We start from the raw sequence: 18450 nt of genomic DNA, 5'->3' as shown, positions 1-18450 counted from the left end.
CGATCAGCCTGTCGGGTGCCCGTGGTGTTCTGGAGGACCGTCGCAGTGGAACCGGTGACGTCGGGCCGATGGTCGTCCTTGCCTCCGGGAGCGTCGGTCGTAGATGTGTCTCCGTACCCCGGGCCGGTGGTGGAGCCGCTGTAATCGGGGGAGAGGGGGCATGTGCGCTGGGTCGTGGGGGGGTTTGGGGTTGGGGGGGGGAGGTGTTGATGTAGTGGGAGAAGGCCGCACGCCGGCGGGTGCCAGGTCCCGAAGCGAGACCGTATCCTGCCGACCGTCGGGATACTCCACGTACGCATACTGCGGGTTGGCGTGGAGTAACTGGACTCGCTCAACCAATGGGTCGGACTTGTGCACCCGCACATGCTTCCGGAGCAAGATGGGCCCAGGGGTAGCCAGCCAGGTCGGGATAGGGGATCCTGAGGACGATTTCCTGGGGAAAACAAGAAGACGTTCATGAGGTGTTTGATTAGTGGTAGTACAGAGGAGAGACCGGATTGAATGCAGGGCTTCGGGGATGACCTCTTGCCAACGGGGGATAGGGAGATCTCTGGACCGTAGGGCCAGCAGGATGGTCTTCCAAATGGTGCCATTCTCCTGCTCGACCTGACCGTTACCCCGGGGGTTATAACTTGTCGTCCTGCTAGAGGCTATGCCCCTGCTGAGCAGGAATTGACACAGTTCGTCACTCATAAAGGAGGACCCCCGGTCGCTGTGGATGTACGCGGGGTAACCGAACAGGGAGAAGATGGATAGGAGGGCCTTTATGATGGTTGTTGTGGTCATGTCGGGACAGGGAATGGCGAAAGGGAAGTGGAAGATTTGTCGATAACACTCAAGAAATATGTGTTACGGTTGTTGGAGGGGAGGGGACCCTTGAAGTCTATACTGAGACGTTCAAAGGGGCGGGATGCCTTGATCAGATGCGCTCGTTTGGGGCGGTAGAAGTGCGGTTTGCACTCGGCGCAGACGTGGCAGTCCCTAGTGACGGTCCTGACCTCCTCAACGGAGTACGGCAGGTTGCGGGTCTTATTAAAATGGTAAAAACGGGTGACCCCTGGATGGCAGAGGTCCGTGTGGAGGGTGCGGAGGTGGTCAATCTGCACGCTGGTGCAGGTACCGCGGGATAGGGCATCGGGAGGCTCGTTGAGCTTCCCAGGACGATACAAGATATCGTAGTTGTACGTGGACAACTCGATCCGCCACCGCAAGATCTTGTCGTTCTTGATCTTGCCCCTCTGTGCATTATCGAACATGAAAGCTACTGACCGTTGGTCTGTGAGGAGGGTAAACCTCCTGCCGGCCAGATAGTGCCTCCAATATCGCACAGCTTCGACTATGGCCTGTGCCTCCTTTTCCACCGAGGAATGGCGGATTTCGGAAGCGTGGAGGGTGCGTGAGAAGAAGGCCATGGGTCTGCCCGCTTGGTTCAGGGTGGCCGCCAGAGCTACGTCAGACACATCGCTCACGACCTGGAATGGGAGGGGCTCGTCGATAGCATGCATCGTGGCCGTTGCGATATCCGCTTTGATGTGGCTAAAGGCCTGGCGGGCCTCCATCGACAGGGGAAAGGAGGTGGACTGGATGAGGGGGCTGGCTTTATCGGCGTAGTTGGGGACCCACTGGGCGTAATATAAGAAGCCCAGGCAGCGTTTGAGGGATTTGAGGGAGTTGGGGAGAGGGAGTTCAATCAGGGGGCGCATGCGTTCGGGATCGGGGCCTATCACTCCATTACGCACTACGTAGCCAAGGATGGCTAGACGGTCGTTGCTAAACACGCACTTATCCTTATTGTAGGTTAAATTAAGTTTTGCGGTTCGGAGGAATTTTTGGAGGTTGATGTCGTGGTCCTGCTGGTCGTGGCTGTAGATGGTGACGTTATCGAGATACGGGAAGGTGGCCCGTAAACCGTGCTTGTCGACCATTCGGTCCATCTCCCGTTGGAAGACCGAGACTCCATTTGTGACACCGAATGGAATCCTGAGGAAGTGGTAGAGGCGCCCATCTGCCTCAAACGCGGTGTACTTTCGGTCACTCACACGGATGGGGAGCTGGTGGTAGGCGGACTTAAGGTCCACCGTGGAAAAGACTTTGTATTTCGCAATCCTGTTAACCAGGTCGGAAATACGGGGAAGAGGATACGCATCCAGCTGCGTAAACCTGTTGATTGTCTGACTGTAATCAATGACCATCCGGTTTTTCTCCCCAGTCCGAACTACCAGCACTTTGGCTCGCCAGGGACTATTGCTGGCCTTGATAACTCCTTCCTTAATAAGCCTCTGGACCTCGGACCCGATGAAGGTCCGGGCCTGGGCACTGTATCGTCTGCTCCTAGTGGCGACAGGTTTACCATCTGGGGTGAGATTAGCAAACAATAAAGGGGGGTCCACTTTGAGGGACGCGAGGCTGCAAACAGTAAGGGGCGGGAATAGGGCCGCCGAATTGGAAGGTCAAGCTCTGCAGGCTGCACTGGAAATCCAGGCCCAAGAGTGCCGGAGCGCATAGACGGGGAAGGATGAGGAGTTTGAAGTTTTTGAAAGTCCTCCCCTGGACTGTGAGGTCCGCTATGCAGCACCCGGTGATTTGGCGGAGTGCGAACCCGAGGCCAATTCAATCTTATGCCTAACTGGATGGATGGGGGGCGCGCAGCGTCTTTCCGTGTCGGGGTGGACGAAATTTTCCGTGCTCCCGGAATCCAGCAGGCATCTCGTTTTGTGTCCGTTGAGCTGGATCGTTGTCGTAGTCTTGGCGAGCGTGCGTGGTCGCGACTGGTCGAGTGTGATGGAAGCAAGTCGTGCCGAGAGTTCCAGATCATCCTCGGTGGCAGAGTAATCGCTGGCAGGGCCTTCCGCGTTGGCCCAAGATGGCGGCGCCCAGGACCCACACGTGGAGCCGGGGCCCCAAGATGGCGGCGCCCATGGCCTGCACATGGCGCCCGGGGCCCAAGATGGCGGCGCCCGTGGGAACCTCGTGGCGGCTGGGGGCAGTGTCAGCAGCGTCTGCGGGCCGGTCGGGGCAGCCGGGAGCGAGGGTCAGGAGGACCGTGGGGCCGTTGCGGGGCTGGGAGGCGGGCCGGAGAGGTCGGTGCGCGGCACTGTGCCCTCGGGGGGCCCGGGGGGGGGGGGGGGGGGATCCGTGGTCGTTGCGCGGAACAGCAGCGACCAACTTGGTCTGGCAGACCACCGCGTAGTGGCCATTCTTCCCGCAGCTCTTACACAGAGCGGGCCGGGCAGCGCGGGTGCTTGGAGAGGCCACAAAAATAGCAGTGGGGCGACCCGCAGCGGTCTGGGGTGGGGGGCGGGGGGTCGGGGTCCACGGAGGACAGGGGTGGCACGTGCCATGAAGTCCAGGGGGTTGCTGCGCGGCCAAGGGCATTTGCGCGGCCGTTCAGGTCAGCAACATCCAGGGAGGTTGCAAGGGTCCGTGCCTCAGCTAGACTGAGGGTATTCTTTTCCAGCAATCGTTGGCGGATAGAGGGGGATTGCATGCCAGCAATGTAAGCATCTCTAATTAAGAGTTCCATGTGCTCAGTTGCCGAAACTTGGACACAGGCGCACATTCTCCCTAGAGCTGTGAGGGCCTGGTAAAACACGTCGAGTGACTCACCAGGGAACTGTTGTCTAGTCGTCAGGAGATGCCGTGCGTATACTTCGTTGACTGGCCAAAGAAAATGTCCTTTGAGAATCTCCATGGCTGCATCAAAATCGCTTTCATAAGAACATAAGAACTAGGAGCAGGAGTAGGCCATCTGGCCCCTCGAGCCTGCTCCGCCATTCAATTAGATCATGGCTGATCTTTTGTGGACTCAGCTTCACTTTCTGGCCCGAACACCATAACCCGTAATCCCTTTATTCTTCAAAAAACTATCTATCTTTACCTTAAAAACATGTAATGAAGGAGCCTCAACTGCTTCACTGGGCAAGGAATTCCATAGATTCACAACCCTTTGGGTGAAGAAGTTCCTCCTAAACCCAGTCCTAAATCTACTTCCCCTTATTTTGAGGCTATGTCCCCTAGTTCTGCAGTCACCCGCCAGTGGAAACAACCTGCCCGCATCTATCCTATCTATTCCCTTCATAATTTTAAATGTTTCTATAAGATCCCCCCTCATCCTTCTAAATTCCAACGAGTACAGTCCCAGTCTACTCAACCTCTCCTCATAATCCAACCCCTTCAGCTCTGGGATTAACCTAGTGAATCTCCTCTGCACACCCTCCAGCGCCAGTACGTCCTTTCTCAAGTAAGGAGACCAAAACTGAACACAATACTCCAGGTGTGGCCGCACTAACACCTTATACAGTTGCAACATAACCTCCCTAGTCTTAAACTCCATCCCTCTAGCAATGAAGGGCAAAAATTCCATTTGCCTTCTTAATCACCTGTTGCACTTGTAAACCAACCTTCTGTGACTCATGCACTAGCACACCCAAGTCTCTCTGAAAAGCGGCATGCTTTAATATTTTATCATTTAAATAATAATCCCTTTTGCTGTTATTCCTACCAAAATGGATAACCTCACATTTGTCAACATTGTATTCCATCTGCCAGACCCTAGCCCATTCACTTAACCTATCCAAATCCCTCTGCAGACTTCCAGTATCCTCTGCACTTTTCGCTTTACCACTCATCTTAGTGTCATCCGCAAATTTGGACACATTGCCCTTGGTCCCCAACTCCAAATCATCTATGTAAATTGTGAACAATTGTGGGCCCAACACGGATCCCTGAGGGACACCACTAGCTACTGATTGCCAACCAGAGAAACACCCATTTATCCCAACTCTTTGCTTTCTATTAATTAACCAATCCTCTATCCATGCTATACTTTACCCTTAATGCCATGCATCTTTATCTTATGCAGCAACCTTTTGTGTGGCACCTTGTCAAAGGCTTTCTGGACATCCAGATATACCACATCCATCGGCTCCCCGTTATCTACTGCACTGGTAATGTCCTCAAAAAATTCCACTAAATTAGTTAGGCATGACCTGCCCTTTACGAACCCATGCTGCGTCTGCTCAATGGGACAATTTCTATCCAAATGCCTCGCAATTTCTTCCTTGATGATAGATTCCAGCATATTCCCTACTACCAAAGTTAAGCTCACTGGCCTATAATTTCCTGCTTTCTGCCTACCTCCTTTTTTAAACAGTGGCGTCACGTTTGCTAATTTCCAATCCACCGGGACCACCCCAGAGTCTAGTGAATTTCGGTAAATTATCACTAGTGCATCTGCAATTTCCCTAGCCATCTCTTTTAGCACTCTGGGATGTATTCCATCAGGGCCAGGAGACTTGTCTACCTTTAGCCCCATTAGCTTGCCCATCACTCCCTCCTTAGTGATAACAATCCTCTCAAGGTCCTCACCTGTCATAGCCTCATTTCTATCAGTCGCTGGCATGTTATTTGTGTCTTCCACTGTGAAGACCGATCCAAAAAACCTGTTCAGTTCCTCAGCCATTTCCTCATTTCCCATTATTAAAACTCCCTTCTCATCCTCTAAAGGACCAATATTTACCTTAGCCACTCTTTTTTGTCTTATATATTTGTAAAAACTTTTACTGTCTGTTTTTATATTCTGAGCAAGTTTACTCTCATACTCTATCTTACTCTTCTTTATAGCTTTTTTAGTAGCTTTCTGTTGCCCCCTAAAGATTTCCTAGTCCTCTAATCACCCAGAAATCTTTGCCACTTTTTATGCTTTTTCCTTCAAATTGATACTCTCCCTTATTTCCTTAGATATCCACGGTCGATTTTCCCTCTTTCTTCCGTCCTTCCTTTTTGTTGGTATAAACCTTTGCTGAGCACTGTGAAAAATCGCTTGGAATGTTCTCCACTGTTCCTCAACTGTTCCACCATAAAGTCTTAGCTCCCAGTCTACCTTAGCTAGTTCTTCTCTCATCCCCTTGTAATCTCCTTTGTTTAAACACAAAACACTAGTATTTGATTTTACTTTCTCACCCTCCATCTGTATTTTAAATTCCACCATATTGTGATCGCTCCTTCCGAGAGGATCCCTAACTATGAGATCATGAATCAATCCTGTCTCATTACACAGGACAAGATCTAGGACCGCTTGTTCCCTCGTAGGTTCCATTACATACTATTCTAGGAAACTATCGCGGATACATTCTATAAACTCCTCCTCAAGGTTGCCTTGACCGACCTGGTTAAACCAATCGACATGTAGATTAAAATCCCCCATGATAACTGCTGTACCATTTCTACATGCATCAGTTATTTCTTTGTTTATTGCCTGCCCCACCATATCGTTACTATTTGGTGGCCGATAGACTACTCCTATCAGTGACTTTTTCGCCTTACTATTCCTGATTTCCACCCAAATGGATTCAACCTTATCCTCCATAGCACCGATATCATCCCTTACTATTGCCCGGATGTCATCCTTAAATAACAGAGCAACACCACCTCCTTACCATCCACTCTGTCCTTCCGAATAGTTTGATACCCTCGGATATTTAACTCCCAGTCGTGACCATCCTTTAACCATGTTTCAGTAATGGCCACTAAATCAGTCATTTACGATGATTTGTGCCATCAACTCATTTACTTTATTCCGAATACTACGAGCATTTAGGTAAAGTACACTTATGTTGGTTTTTTTACCTCTGTTTTGAATCTTAACATCTCCAGTTTTATTCCTTTTGTTATTACTGGGCCTATTCACTGAGCTCCCCTCAGTCACTGTACCTTGTACTGTCGCCCTTTTAGATTTTTGACTATGTCTTCTCTGCCTTGCACTTTTCCCCTTACTTCCTTTTGCTTCTGTCCCTGTTTTACTACCTTCCAACTTCCTGCATCGGTTCCCATCCCCCTGCCACATTAGTTTAAACCCTCCCCAACCGTCCTCAATCATTGAATATACCGCCGTGCCCACGCATGAGTGGAGAATGTGGAGTTTCTGCTCCTTGGTGGGCTTGCTGGCTGCAGTTGTCAGGTAACTGTTGAAACACGCCTGCCAGTGTTTAAAGATTGCAGACGCATTTGAGGCATGCGGGCTGGTGCGGAGGCAGTCAGGCTTGATGCGTAGCTCCATTCCAAAATTCTAGCTGATTAAATTGATGTACCATCAATTGGACTCGAGACACGATGAAGATCCAAACTGTGGCTTTAATCAGCTAGTTGTTAGCCCGGTGGTCGACTACAGAGAAAGGCCGACCGCCGGGAACTCTGGGTACTTATACCCCGCCTTGGAGGCGGGGTCTACTTGCCTCTCGACCAATTGGTGAGGAGTCACATGACTAGTCCCAGCCAATCGGACGAGAGGCACATGACCAGCCAGAGCCAATGGGAAAACAATGCTCTGCACCAATGGCAGTGCTCACATTCATACCACCACAAAGGTTCACTAGACTGATTCCTGGGATGAGGCGGGCTGTCATATGAGGAAAGTTTGAGTAAGCCTATACTCATTGGAGTTCAGAAACTTGAGACGTGATCTTATTGGGACATAAAATATTCTGAGGAGGTTTGACAAGGTATATGCTAACATAGAGGGCAGCACGGTAGCATTGTAGTTAGCACAATTGCTTCACAGCTCCACGGTCCCAGGTTCGATACCCGGCTTGGGTCACTGTCTGTGCGAAGTATGCACATTCTCCCGTGTGTGCATGGGTTTCCTCCGGGTGCTTCGGTTTCCTCCCACAGTCCAAAGATGTGCAGGTGGATTGGCCATGCTAAATTGCCCTTAGTGTCCAAAATTGTTCTTAGTGGTGTGTGGGTTATGGGGATAGGGTGGAGGTGTGGACCTTGGGTAGGGTGCTCTTTCCAAGAGCCGGTGCAGACTCAATGGTCCAAATGGTCTCCTTCTGCACTGTAAATTCTATGATAGAATTTTTCACCTTATGGAGGAATCTAGAATCACGGACACAGTTTCAAAACAATGGGTCTCCCATTTAAGGAGATGAGGAGGAATTCCTTCTCTCAGTGAATCGTTAGTCTTTGGAATTCTCTTCCCCAGACAGCAATGGATCATTGACTCCCTGTTAGATGAATATCCAATTAGCTCTGAATATATTCAAAGGTTAGTGGGGGGGGGGGAGAAATAAAGGCCACAAACAGGTAAGTCAACATATTCTTAAATGGGGGAGCAGGCTCAAGGGGCCGAATGGCCTACTCCTATTTCTATGATCTTGATCGTTCTTTTCCTTTTTACAGCATAAAATAACAATTAAAAAAGACTAGCTGAATCTATACAAAATAACTAAATCTATAAAAATAGCTTTTTTTTTTAAATTGTGAAGCAAGTTCATTTTACAACATTTACTAGTATTTACCTTAAGTTTAAGCAACTCCCCAGCTCTGGTGGGACCTGCATTATGTCATTGTTCTGCATATCCAGTGTAATCAGTTTGTCAAGCTGCATCAGCTGGAATGCATCAATTGATCCCACCTGATTATTACTGATCAGAATAGTTTCCAGTGTTGGGATTTGGTATAAGGCACTAGGGAACTCTTTAAACCTGAGGATAGAGTACAAAATATATTGAACAGAAATCAAAAAACATTTATATATAATGCTGTACTTATGCAAGTTTTTGCTATATTGTTTGAAAGAGCAAAATATCATAAAGTAATTAATTTGAGCGACTTGATATGCACACACAGCCCAAGTAATTTATATTTAAATTTAACTGACTGGAGTCTTTAAAATAACTGACTAAATTTTACTCAAATGTCCAAGCCAACATATTTGAAACTAGCACCCCAATAGTTGGACCACCTTACTTCAATTTTATGTAACATTAAAATTTACACTTGCAATCAGGTCTTGCTTCTCGGAAAAGCTACAAGCAAGTTTACCAACAAGCTACATCTCCATGTACTCGATGCACACAGAGTCATTTCAGAGTGCTTTACAGGGTAATGCATAGTGAGTGGATACCAAGCATGGAGAGGGGGAAAGAGTGGGCAAGGTTGAGGCAAAAGTACGATTGAAGAAAGAAGACCTTGAAGATGCTTTTAAAAAGGAAAGCCGCGCTATCAGATGATGATTCTGAGAGAAGGGGTTCTGGAGGATGGGGGAAGTGGCAGCCGTGGATTGGAGAGTGGCAGGGGTAGACATGGATGTAAGGTTGGAGGACATCACACAGGTGGAAAGGTGGGCATGAAGATGTGGAGCAGTGTAAAGGTGAGATCATATATCCTAAATTCAATTCTTTGGGATATAGGAAACTAGGGGAGTTTGGTCAGATCAATAGTGATGGGGATACATGCCTATGTATAGTTGAAGACATGGGCTGTGGCTCCAAACTTCAAGTGGCAAAATAAATGTGCAATTGCAACACAAAGAAATGTTCCTGGATTTCAGAAAGAAACAAAAGTTGGCGATGGGGCAGTAATTAGAGAAAAACAAGCAAATGATGGGTTCATAAGAAAAAAAATGATAAAGATGAAGGAGTAAGTAAAGGAGGACAAAATATGAAGATGACATGATGATTATATAGATAGGTTGGCCAGCAGGCAGGGTCAGGCAAGACACGAAAAACAATGTCATTAATTTTGATCAAAAAGAGGTCCCAAGCCTCTCAAATTTGGTGTCTGATGTTGGGATGTAGGGTGTCAGAGGGGATGATTTGTTGTGGGAAAGAGAACTTGAGATGTTCCTCCTCTCCAGGGTATTCTTAGAACAGTAACACCACCAGTAAGTCAAAATTAAGGAGAATAGCTCCTCCCAGACCTATCCAAGAGCAATATAAAGAACAATAAAGAATGACAAAAAAGATTAATAAAGAGAGAGGGATTAGAGAAACATAAAAACAAATAGTAAGAGTTTGTACAGATATTTAAAAAGGAAAAGAGGAAATAAAGTGATCATTGGTTCTCTGGAAAAAGAGCCTGGGGAAATAACACTGAAAAATAAGAAAATATAGGATGAACTGAACAGGTATTTTGCTTCCGCCTTCACTGTAGAGGAAAAAAGTAACGTCTCTGAAATTATTGCGAATCAGGAAAAAGGCAGGGAGGAACTTAGAACAATTAGAATCACCAGGGCAACAGTGCTAAGAAAATTATTAGAATGAAAAGCTGACAAGTGCCCAGGTCCTGTTGGACTTCATCCTAGTCTTAAGTGGCTGAGATGGCAGATGCAGTGGTTTTAATTTTCCAAAATTCCCTAGATTTTGGAACGGTTCAGCAGAATAAAAATAGTGAACCTAACTCCTCTATTCAGAAAAGGAGACAAAGCACAAAACTACAGGCCAGTTAACTTAGCATCTGTCATTGGGAAATTGCTAGAATCTATTATTGAGAAGGTTATAGGGAGGCACTCAATGCAATCAGGCAGTATCAACAGGGGTGATTCTCCTGCATATCCGGAGAATTGCGGGAGACCTGAAAGGGGATTAGTGCCAGGCACAAGTCAGTTTCTCTAATTTACATTCATTTCAATGTCATTAGCAAGATTGAAGTTGAATGCAGCGGCCTCCCGGGAGTCACCCAAATCCTCCGATGACAAGTCATGCGGGCATCATTTAGTACTTATAGAAATGGGAAACTGGCACAATGGCTGCCCAGTGGAAGTGAGGTGAGTAGCCCTTTCCATTTACCGGCATGCAGCTCAAGGGCACCGGAGCTACTTCCCCGTGCTCAGGGAAGGGGGGATGCTTCGGGGGGGGGCTGGGGTTATCAGGAGGCTGGAGGGGTCCAGTTGGGTGTCGCCCCTAGGTTGGGGGGGGGGGGGGAGAATGAGAAGCTTTGCATCAGTGAGGCCTTCAAGCCATCTTTAAATATTATGGAGACCCATACCAGGGGCAACCACAGCTGCAGCCTGTCTGTCCTACCAAACTGAGCGCTGCTGCGGCTACTCTCATGAAAGTCAATTTCATTCCCTTTGACTGTGAGCAGCCCCTGGCTTCACAGCTGAAGGCTATTTCAAAGGAGGGATTAGCTTTGTTAGTTACGAGTCACTTCACGCTCCTGAACTCTCAAGTGCCTCTTCGAAGGAACGGGTGCCATGTCGGAGAGGATGATTAGTGGACTGGATGTACTGCAACTTTTGATGCCTGAACAGTGTGTCTGTGCTCCAGTAGCATTTGTACCGTAGAGGCAGCTTCCAACAATCAAACACTAAAGAGCAGGGTTCACCACTGAGGACTTGTCGACGGCTAAAAGGTTAAGTGTCTGGATGAGCGGAGGACAGTTGAGCATGGCCTCCCAAATGTTGCTGGCAGAGGTCTGGAGTCTAGGGGTCCTGACCTGGCTGGGAGTGTTTATGCAGAGCAAGGTTTTACAGCACAACTGGTTCGCTGGATAGTACTCAGGGAAGGCAGGGCAGTTATGGCAAGGGTGGGGGGGAGGCTTGGGAGGTTTGAGAGCCCTGGGATGGAAGACCTAACTGATTATCAGTCTCCCTCCTCCATTTCTTTCCAGATACAAATATGTTTGAGCAGTTTATCCCGTGGAGGCTGCCTTCTCTGTGATTGTCGCAGACCAGGTGGACAGGCACCGAAGAAGGCAGCAAAACAATGCAGGCTGGAGGTGGCACCACATGTGCAGGGGGCCGCAGCACACATTGATGATCTGGCCACCCATCAGGCTGAGGAGGGGGCCAGGATGTACAGGAGTCGGTCATTCAACAAGCTGACAGACAGTATATGCTGCAGAAGACTGCATCTAATAATAATAATAATCGCTTCATGTCACAAGTAGGCTTCAATGAAGTTACTGTGAAAATCCCCCAGTCGCCACATTCCGCCGCCTATGCGGGGAGGCTGGGTATGGGAATTGAACCCGCGCTGCTAGCCTTGTTCTGCATTACAAGCCAGCTGTTTAGCACACTGTGCTAAACCAGCATCTCTGGATGAAGGTACTAAATGCAAGGTTGATAAATTTGCTTATGACACAAAGATAGGTAGGGAAGTAAGTTGTGAAGAGGACACAAGGAGTCTGAAAAGGGAAGATACATAGGTTAAATGAATGGGCAAAAATTAGGCAAATAGAGAATAATGTGGGGTAAGCATGTCTTTCAGGAGGAAACCAGAGCACCTGGAGGAAACCCACGCAGACATGGGGAGAATATTCAGACTCCGCACAGACAATGACCCAAGCCGGGAATCGAACCTGGGTCCCTGGCACTATGAAGCAGCAGTGCTAACCACTGTGCTACCATGCCGCCCATGCAGGTACAATAAGTGATCATGAAGGCAAATGGAATGTTGTCATTTATTGCAAGTGGGGGGGTGAATGAAATGTAAACAAAGGGATGTTCTACTATAGTTGTAGTACTGTGCAAAGGTTTTGTGTCCTTATTTAAGAAGGAATACAAGTGCATTAGAAGCAGTTCAGAGAACTCAACTGAAAACTGGGATGGTCAGGGAGCGGGGGGGGGGGGGGGGGGGGGGGTGGGTGCATTGTTATGAGGAAAGGTTGGACAAGTTGGGTCTCTATACATTGGAGTTTCAAAGAATGAAAAGTGATTTTATTGAAACATACAAAATCCTGAGGGAACTTGATGGGGTGGATGCTGAAAGGATGGTTCTCCTTGTGGAAGAGACTAGAACTAGGGAACACAGTTTAAAAATAAGGGTTCTTCCATTTAAGTTGGAGATGAGAAGAAATTCTTTCAGTGAGTGTCATGAGTCTTTGGAACTCTCTTCTCTGGAAAGCAGTTAAGACAGTGGCACTGAATTATTTAAGACCGTGGTAAATCGATTCTTGACAAACAAGCAGGGAGTCAAAGGCTATTGGAGGTGACCCAATGTGAAGTTGAGGCCACAATGGTGGAACAGACTTGAGGGTTCAAATGGCCTACTCCTAATTCTTATGTATTTATAAAGTAAATCTATTTGTAACTGCCTGAACTGCAACCAAGACAGGAATTAGAGAGGCAATATTGTTTATTAAGCTGATAAATCCATTTGGAAAATTCATTTTGAAACTTCCCCAATGTACAAGCAAATGCATTGAATTGGCAAAATCCAAGATACTGTGTCAGTGTTCAGTCGGAAAAGAAAGGAAATCCTTCACACACAAAACAAAAATTAGAGTTTAAATGCTTTTGGAAAACTTGCAGCTACAAATCCAGATTGACACACAATTTATGTAGGATTTTGTTTTCGAAATAAATGTTGCAAAAATGCTGCACTAAAAAGCCAATTTTATTTTCTGAACAGCTCTATGAAAAATTAAAACCAAGTTAATTTTATTGTTTTCGACAAAGGGCATAATTTTTCCATTTCAGATACAGCTCCATTCTCACAATGCTTAATTAATTACAACAGCTAAGATACCCCATAATCTACTAAAATGCTCTTATATGAACTTTTTACATAAATATCCAATATTATACTGAATATATACTGTTCATACTACCTTTCTCAGCAAGACAGGTAGAAACCATACCATACAGAAAAGCCATAAATGCATACATAAATTCAAATCCAGCCCAAATAAATTATCTATAGAATAAAACTTGAATATTAGGAAGATAATGCTATTTCATTTTTAAGGAAAATACTAACCTGTTAAAAGACAGGATTATAGTTTGCAATCGCAGTAGTCTTTTTATCTCCATTGGCAGTGAAGTCAAAATATTATTTCTTCAGAGTGAAAGAAAATAATTATGATAGTAACATGTAAGCAGTACAGGAACTTTTAACAAAAAAACGATTTTTCATACTTTCCTAGCCAAATCTTCAGAATTCTATCTCAAGTAGGTCACAAATGTTTTACCAGTCACTTTGTCACAAAACTAAGCACAAAACCCCAGAACAAGTTAAACAACATAAAATACATGTTTTACTTTCAAAAAAATCCTTAGTCATTGAACGCTTGCTCATGTTGAACTTATATAAAAATACTGATTTGTTGCTTCTTCTATTATTAAAATTCTGTTTCAATTTCCAACTTTCCTATCTGCACTGTATATTTAGCCAACACCTTCTTTAGCTTTGGGCTGCCAAAAAGTTCCTGGAGATGGAAGCCTCACTAACCTGCTGATGAGCCTTATCTCCATGGTTTCACACAGCACTGTGGTCTAAACATTGTGAGTATATTCTTTTTCAACTTAATCTCTTGATTTAACCAATTTGATTAGCGAGGGTATACCTCCTGCTGGTGGAAGGTATTTGCCTTGCTTAACTATCTACCTGTGCCACTCTGTTCCGTGGTCTTTCCAACCTGCCCTGCCTTCTGCCAATGTTGTCAGGCGATGCACAATGTGGCACAGGGAGAGCTCTCCTTCCACTTTTTCTTCATAAAAATTAACTGGCTCCAAGTAAATAAAATTCTGTTCAACTACAGTGTGGCTGGTGGAGAATGACAAGTACAAATCCATAAAACTAGAATTTCTGAAAATTGGCACTCTAGATTAAATCGAATTTAGTTTCAGAATACTATGAACAAAAAAGAGAAATCACGCAATTTTCTTGAGAAAATTCATTGCTGATGTGAAAGCAGAAAAGCCTGATAGTTGAGCAAATAGCTCTTACATGAGGGATCAAAATTCAAGCTTGGTCTCTTTATTTCCTTCCTTGCTAAAGCTCCTTTGTTATATACCATTGCCAGTCCCTTGAAAACCTACCCTGTATAAAGCTCATTTGTTGTACACAAGAATCATTTGGAGATAAATCCCCACGTTACACTTCCACAGGGGAAGAACTAGCTTCCATGTAGGTCATTTCTAAAGTCAAGAATGTGGCCACAGACTAAATTTCAGAGTTTGGAACTTACACTTAGAATTCACCTTCATGGAGTAAAATGTTTGTTTGGCAGGATCACATTGGTGAGGATTTTAAGTCTTCCTTCATCAGTCTAGTACAAGCTTGTCCAATGTATGGCCTGCGAAACTCCCCTCTGTGGCCCACAGAACCGTTTTTGAAACAGCAGTCAAACAAGTAAGTTGCAATAGACGATTGTTCAAAGGGAAGCTCTCCCTTGCGTTTGCGTATGATAGACTCAGCATTGAAACTATCAGCAGCAAATGCGAGAGAAACAATTGGTGACTGGAATTTGTGACAGAGTGCGAGCGACACACAGAGAGACAAAGAACAAAACAGCACAGGAACAGGCCCTTCGGCCCTCCAAGCCTGCGTCAATCACATGATCTATCTAGACCAATCGCCTGTATCCTTCTAAATTGTCTGTTCATGTGCCTATCCAGATAAGTCTTCAAAATCGCTAACACATCTGCCTCAACCACCTCACTTGGCAGTGCATTCCAGGCCACCACCACCCTCTGTGTAAAAATCTTCTCCCCCACATCTCCACTGAACCCATCCCCCTTCACCTTGAACTTGTGCCCCCTTGTAATTTTCAATTCTGCCCTGGGAAAAAGCCTCTACGTTCACCCTATCTATACCCCTAATAATTTTATAAACTTCTATCAGGTCGCCCCTCAACCTCCGTCTCTCTAGGGAGAACAATCCCAGTTGATTCAATTTCTCCACATAGCTAATCCCTCCATACCAGGCAACATCCTGGTAAACCTTTTCTGTACTCGCTTCAAAGCCTCTACATCCTTCTAGTCGACTGGTGATCAGAACTGGACACAGTATTCCAAATGTGGCCTAACCAACATTCTATGTAACTAACATAATGTTCGAGCTTTTATACTTTATTCCAGTCCTATGAAGGGAAGCATGTCATATGCTTTCTATACCACCATTTCCACCTGTGCTGCCACTTTTAAGGATCTGTAGACCTGCATGCCCCAGATCGCTCTGTGTCTCTATGCTCCTGCCATTTATTTTATATCTCCCACCTGAATTGGATCTACCAAAATGCATCACCTCGCATTTGTTTGGTTAAATTCCATCTGCCATTTCTCCGCTCAATTTTGCAGCCTATCTATAGCATGTTGTATTTTCTGACAATCTTCATCACTATCCGCAACTCCCGCAATCTTAGTATCATTTGCAAACTTGCTAATCAGATCCGCTACGTTTTCTTCCAAGTGATTTATATCTAACAGCAGAGGTCCCAGAACTGATCCTGCGGAACACCTAGTGGTACAGACCACCATTCAGAAAAACATCCTTCCACTGCTACCCTCTGTCTTCTATGGCCAAGCCAGCTCTGAATCCATCCAGCTAGTTCAACCCTGGCAGAGTGCTAATCCATGAGTGGGGTTGAGTGTATGGGGTTGAGTGAGTGTATGGGGGTGAGTGTTAGTCTGCCTTACGTCCAGGTTTCTCACTCTCACCACCACACATGAGCACATACACATGCACCCATTCACTAATACACAGATCCGTCATTTTTATTACTTGCTTTTTTTTAAACTTAATTTATTGCTATGACATTGCTGTACTTATGTTCAGCAATTGTATATTTATATTCCCAATCTTTTTTTGAAATTCAGTTTATTATTGTGCCACATCTCATCTTTCTGCAATTTGTTCATCAGCCTCTTGAGTGAGGATTAAATGCAAAAATGGACCCAGAGGGAAAATGTTGGATAAGGCGGCTCCAGTATGTTTCCTTCAGAAATAGCATGTGCAGTTTTGGCCAAAGTACTGTGGTAAGCAAAGAAATAGCGAGTGCACTTTCAATTAAAAAGATGTATTTATTTAGCCCTGAAGTTATGAATGACAATGTGACAAAAACACAAAACAGTTTGCAAGAATTTAGCATACCTCAGATCCAGATGAATCAGGTGCTCCAGTGTGCAAACTTCTAAGGGAACAGAACTAAGCTTGTTGAAGCCAAGATTTACATCAGTGACTGTGGCCTTAAGTTCTGAAATCCTGTACAATAAGATAGTATTTAATTGTGCTATAGCATCATTTCTGAATATCCATTTTAAAATATTTTACGAGCTTTTCATTTTTAATCTTCGTTGGCCTAAATGGAATCAACCAATTTTTCTTCCCTTTCTCACCCTAATCATCGTCACTGTTTTCAGTGTGGCTGTTATTAAGGTGCACTTATTTGATGCCAGAAGTGAACATTAAACTGCTTCACCCAAAGAGTGCGAATGTGGAACTCACTAGCACAGGACTGATTGAAACGAAGAGCAGAAATATATTTCGGAAGAAACTACACAAGCATATAAGGGATAGGTAAACAGATGGATACAATGGTAGATTGGGATGAGAAAAGATGGGAGAAGGCTTGAATGGAGCATAAACACCAACGTGGACTGGTTGGGCTGAATGGCCTGTTTCTGTGGTGTACATCCTATTTTCAACTCCCTAATCCAACAGTCCTATTGCCAATCATGTGCCACTACACTTTCCAAGGTTAGTTAAATACGAAGAATGAAACCCTGTTAATGGTTGGCTTTTGCTGGATAAACACATTGAGCAAAAGGGGAGCTGAAATATGTTTATTAATCTTACTTTTCCTTTACCATTACATATCTGATACTGTTTTATTGTCTTAAAAAGAGACCTATAATAGATGAAACATCCCAAAGCATTTCATTTAAATAAGCGAAAACAAATGCCGAACCAAAGGAGATATTAGGGTGGTCACAAAATAGTAACATTAAAGTGATGGGATTTATGGAACCTTTTAAAAGGAAGTGGTGTCGTAGAAAGACAAAAAAAAATCCAGAATCAATGGCTGCACAAGATCAGAGGAATGCAAGGTTCAAAGTCTTATAACGCTAGGAAGAGGTTATTGTGATAGGGAAGGGTGAGGGAACAGGGCTGAGTATATTTGAACCCGAGACATTGGAGGGAAGAAAACCAATGTAAGTCGGCAAGGGTAAGGTTGATGGGTGAGCAGGGTTTGATACAAAATAGGATTTAGAACATAAAAAATAGGAGCTGAAGTAGACAATTAGGCCCCTCGAGCTTCTCCGTCATTTAACACAATCATGGTTGATCTTCAGCCTTTACTCCACTTTCCTGCCAGCTCCCCGTATTCCTCAAATCCGAGACCTCAAAAATCAGTCTATCTCAACATTAAATATGTTCAACAATGCAGCATTCATAACCCTTTGGGTAGAGAATTCCAAAGATTCACAACCTTTGAGTGAAGAAAGCTCTCTGCATCGCAGTCCTAAATGATTGACTCCTTCTCCTGAAACTATGACCCCATGTTCTGGATTTCTAACCAGCGATAATAACCCATGTTTCTCCTGTCAGATCACCTCCTATTCTGCTCTACACACTCCAGAGATTTACTTAGTCTCTCATCTTAAGAGCTCACTCTCATCCCAGGAACCAATCTAGTGAACCTTTGCTGTACTGCCTCCTTAAATAAAGACCAAAGCTGCGCAAAGTACTTCAGGTGGGGTCTCATCAAAGTTCTGCACAACTGGAGCAAGATTTCCTTATTCCAGAGGAGAGTGTGAGAGGACAGAGAGCACAGTGCGAGAGGAGGACACTGGGACAGACAGTCAGCAGTACCTAGAGGAGAGTGCAAGAAGAGGACACCGTGTCAAACAAGCAGAAACACCTAGAGGACGGTGCAAGAGAAGATCGAAAACAGCACGAGAGTACAGTGACAAATCTGTGTGCTAGTTTTGAGTTTGGAGTTCCT

General features: G+C 45.4%; 1 protein-coding gene across 2 annotated transcripts in view; it reads right to left on the bottom strand.

Moving 5' to 3' along the window:
- The window catches only part of lrrc40 (leucine rich repeat containing 40), a 138584-nt gene that overhangs the window by 4923 nt on the left and 115211 nt on the right, over nt 1-18450 (bottom strand). Inside the window, exons 12-14 of one of the 2 annotated variants that reach the window (XM_038794399.1) lie at nt 16596-16706; nt 13482-13559; nt 8298-8483 (exon numbers count right to left, since the gene is read on the bottom strand). In XM_038794399.1, coding sequence (XP_038650327.1) covers nt 8298-8483; nt 13482-13559; nt 16596-16706 — 375 coding nt within the window. The remainder of the gene's footprint in view (nt 1-8297; nt 8484-13481; nt 13560-16595; nt 16707-18450) is intronic. The other variant, XM_038794400.1, reaches the window with a different exon arrangement.

The sequence above is a fragment of the Scyliorhinus canicula genome, chromosome 4 (assembly GCF_902713615.1).
Source record: "Scyliorhinus canicula chromosome 4, sScyCan1.1, whole genome shotgun sequence".
NCBI lineage: Eukaryota > Metazoa > Chordata > Chondrichthyes > Carcharhiniformes > Scyliorhinidae > Scyliorhinus > Scyliorhinus canicula.
The sequence above is the reverse complement of the archived record's forward strand: the minus strand, read 5'-3'. Positions and strand labels throughout refer to the sequence as shown.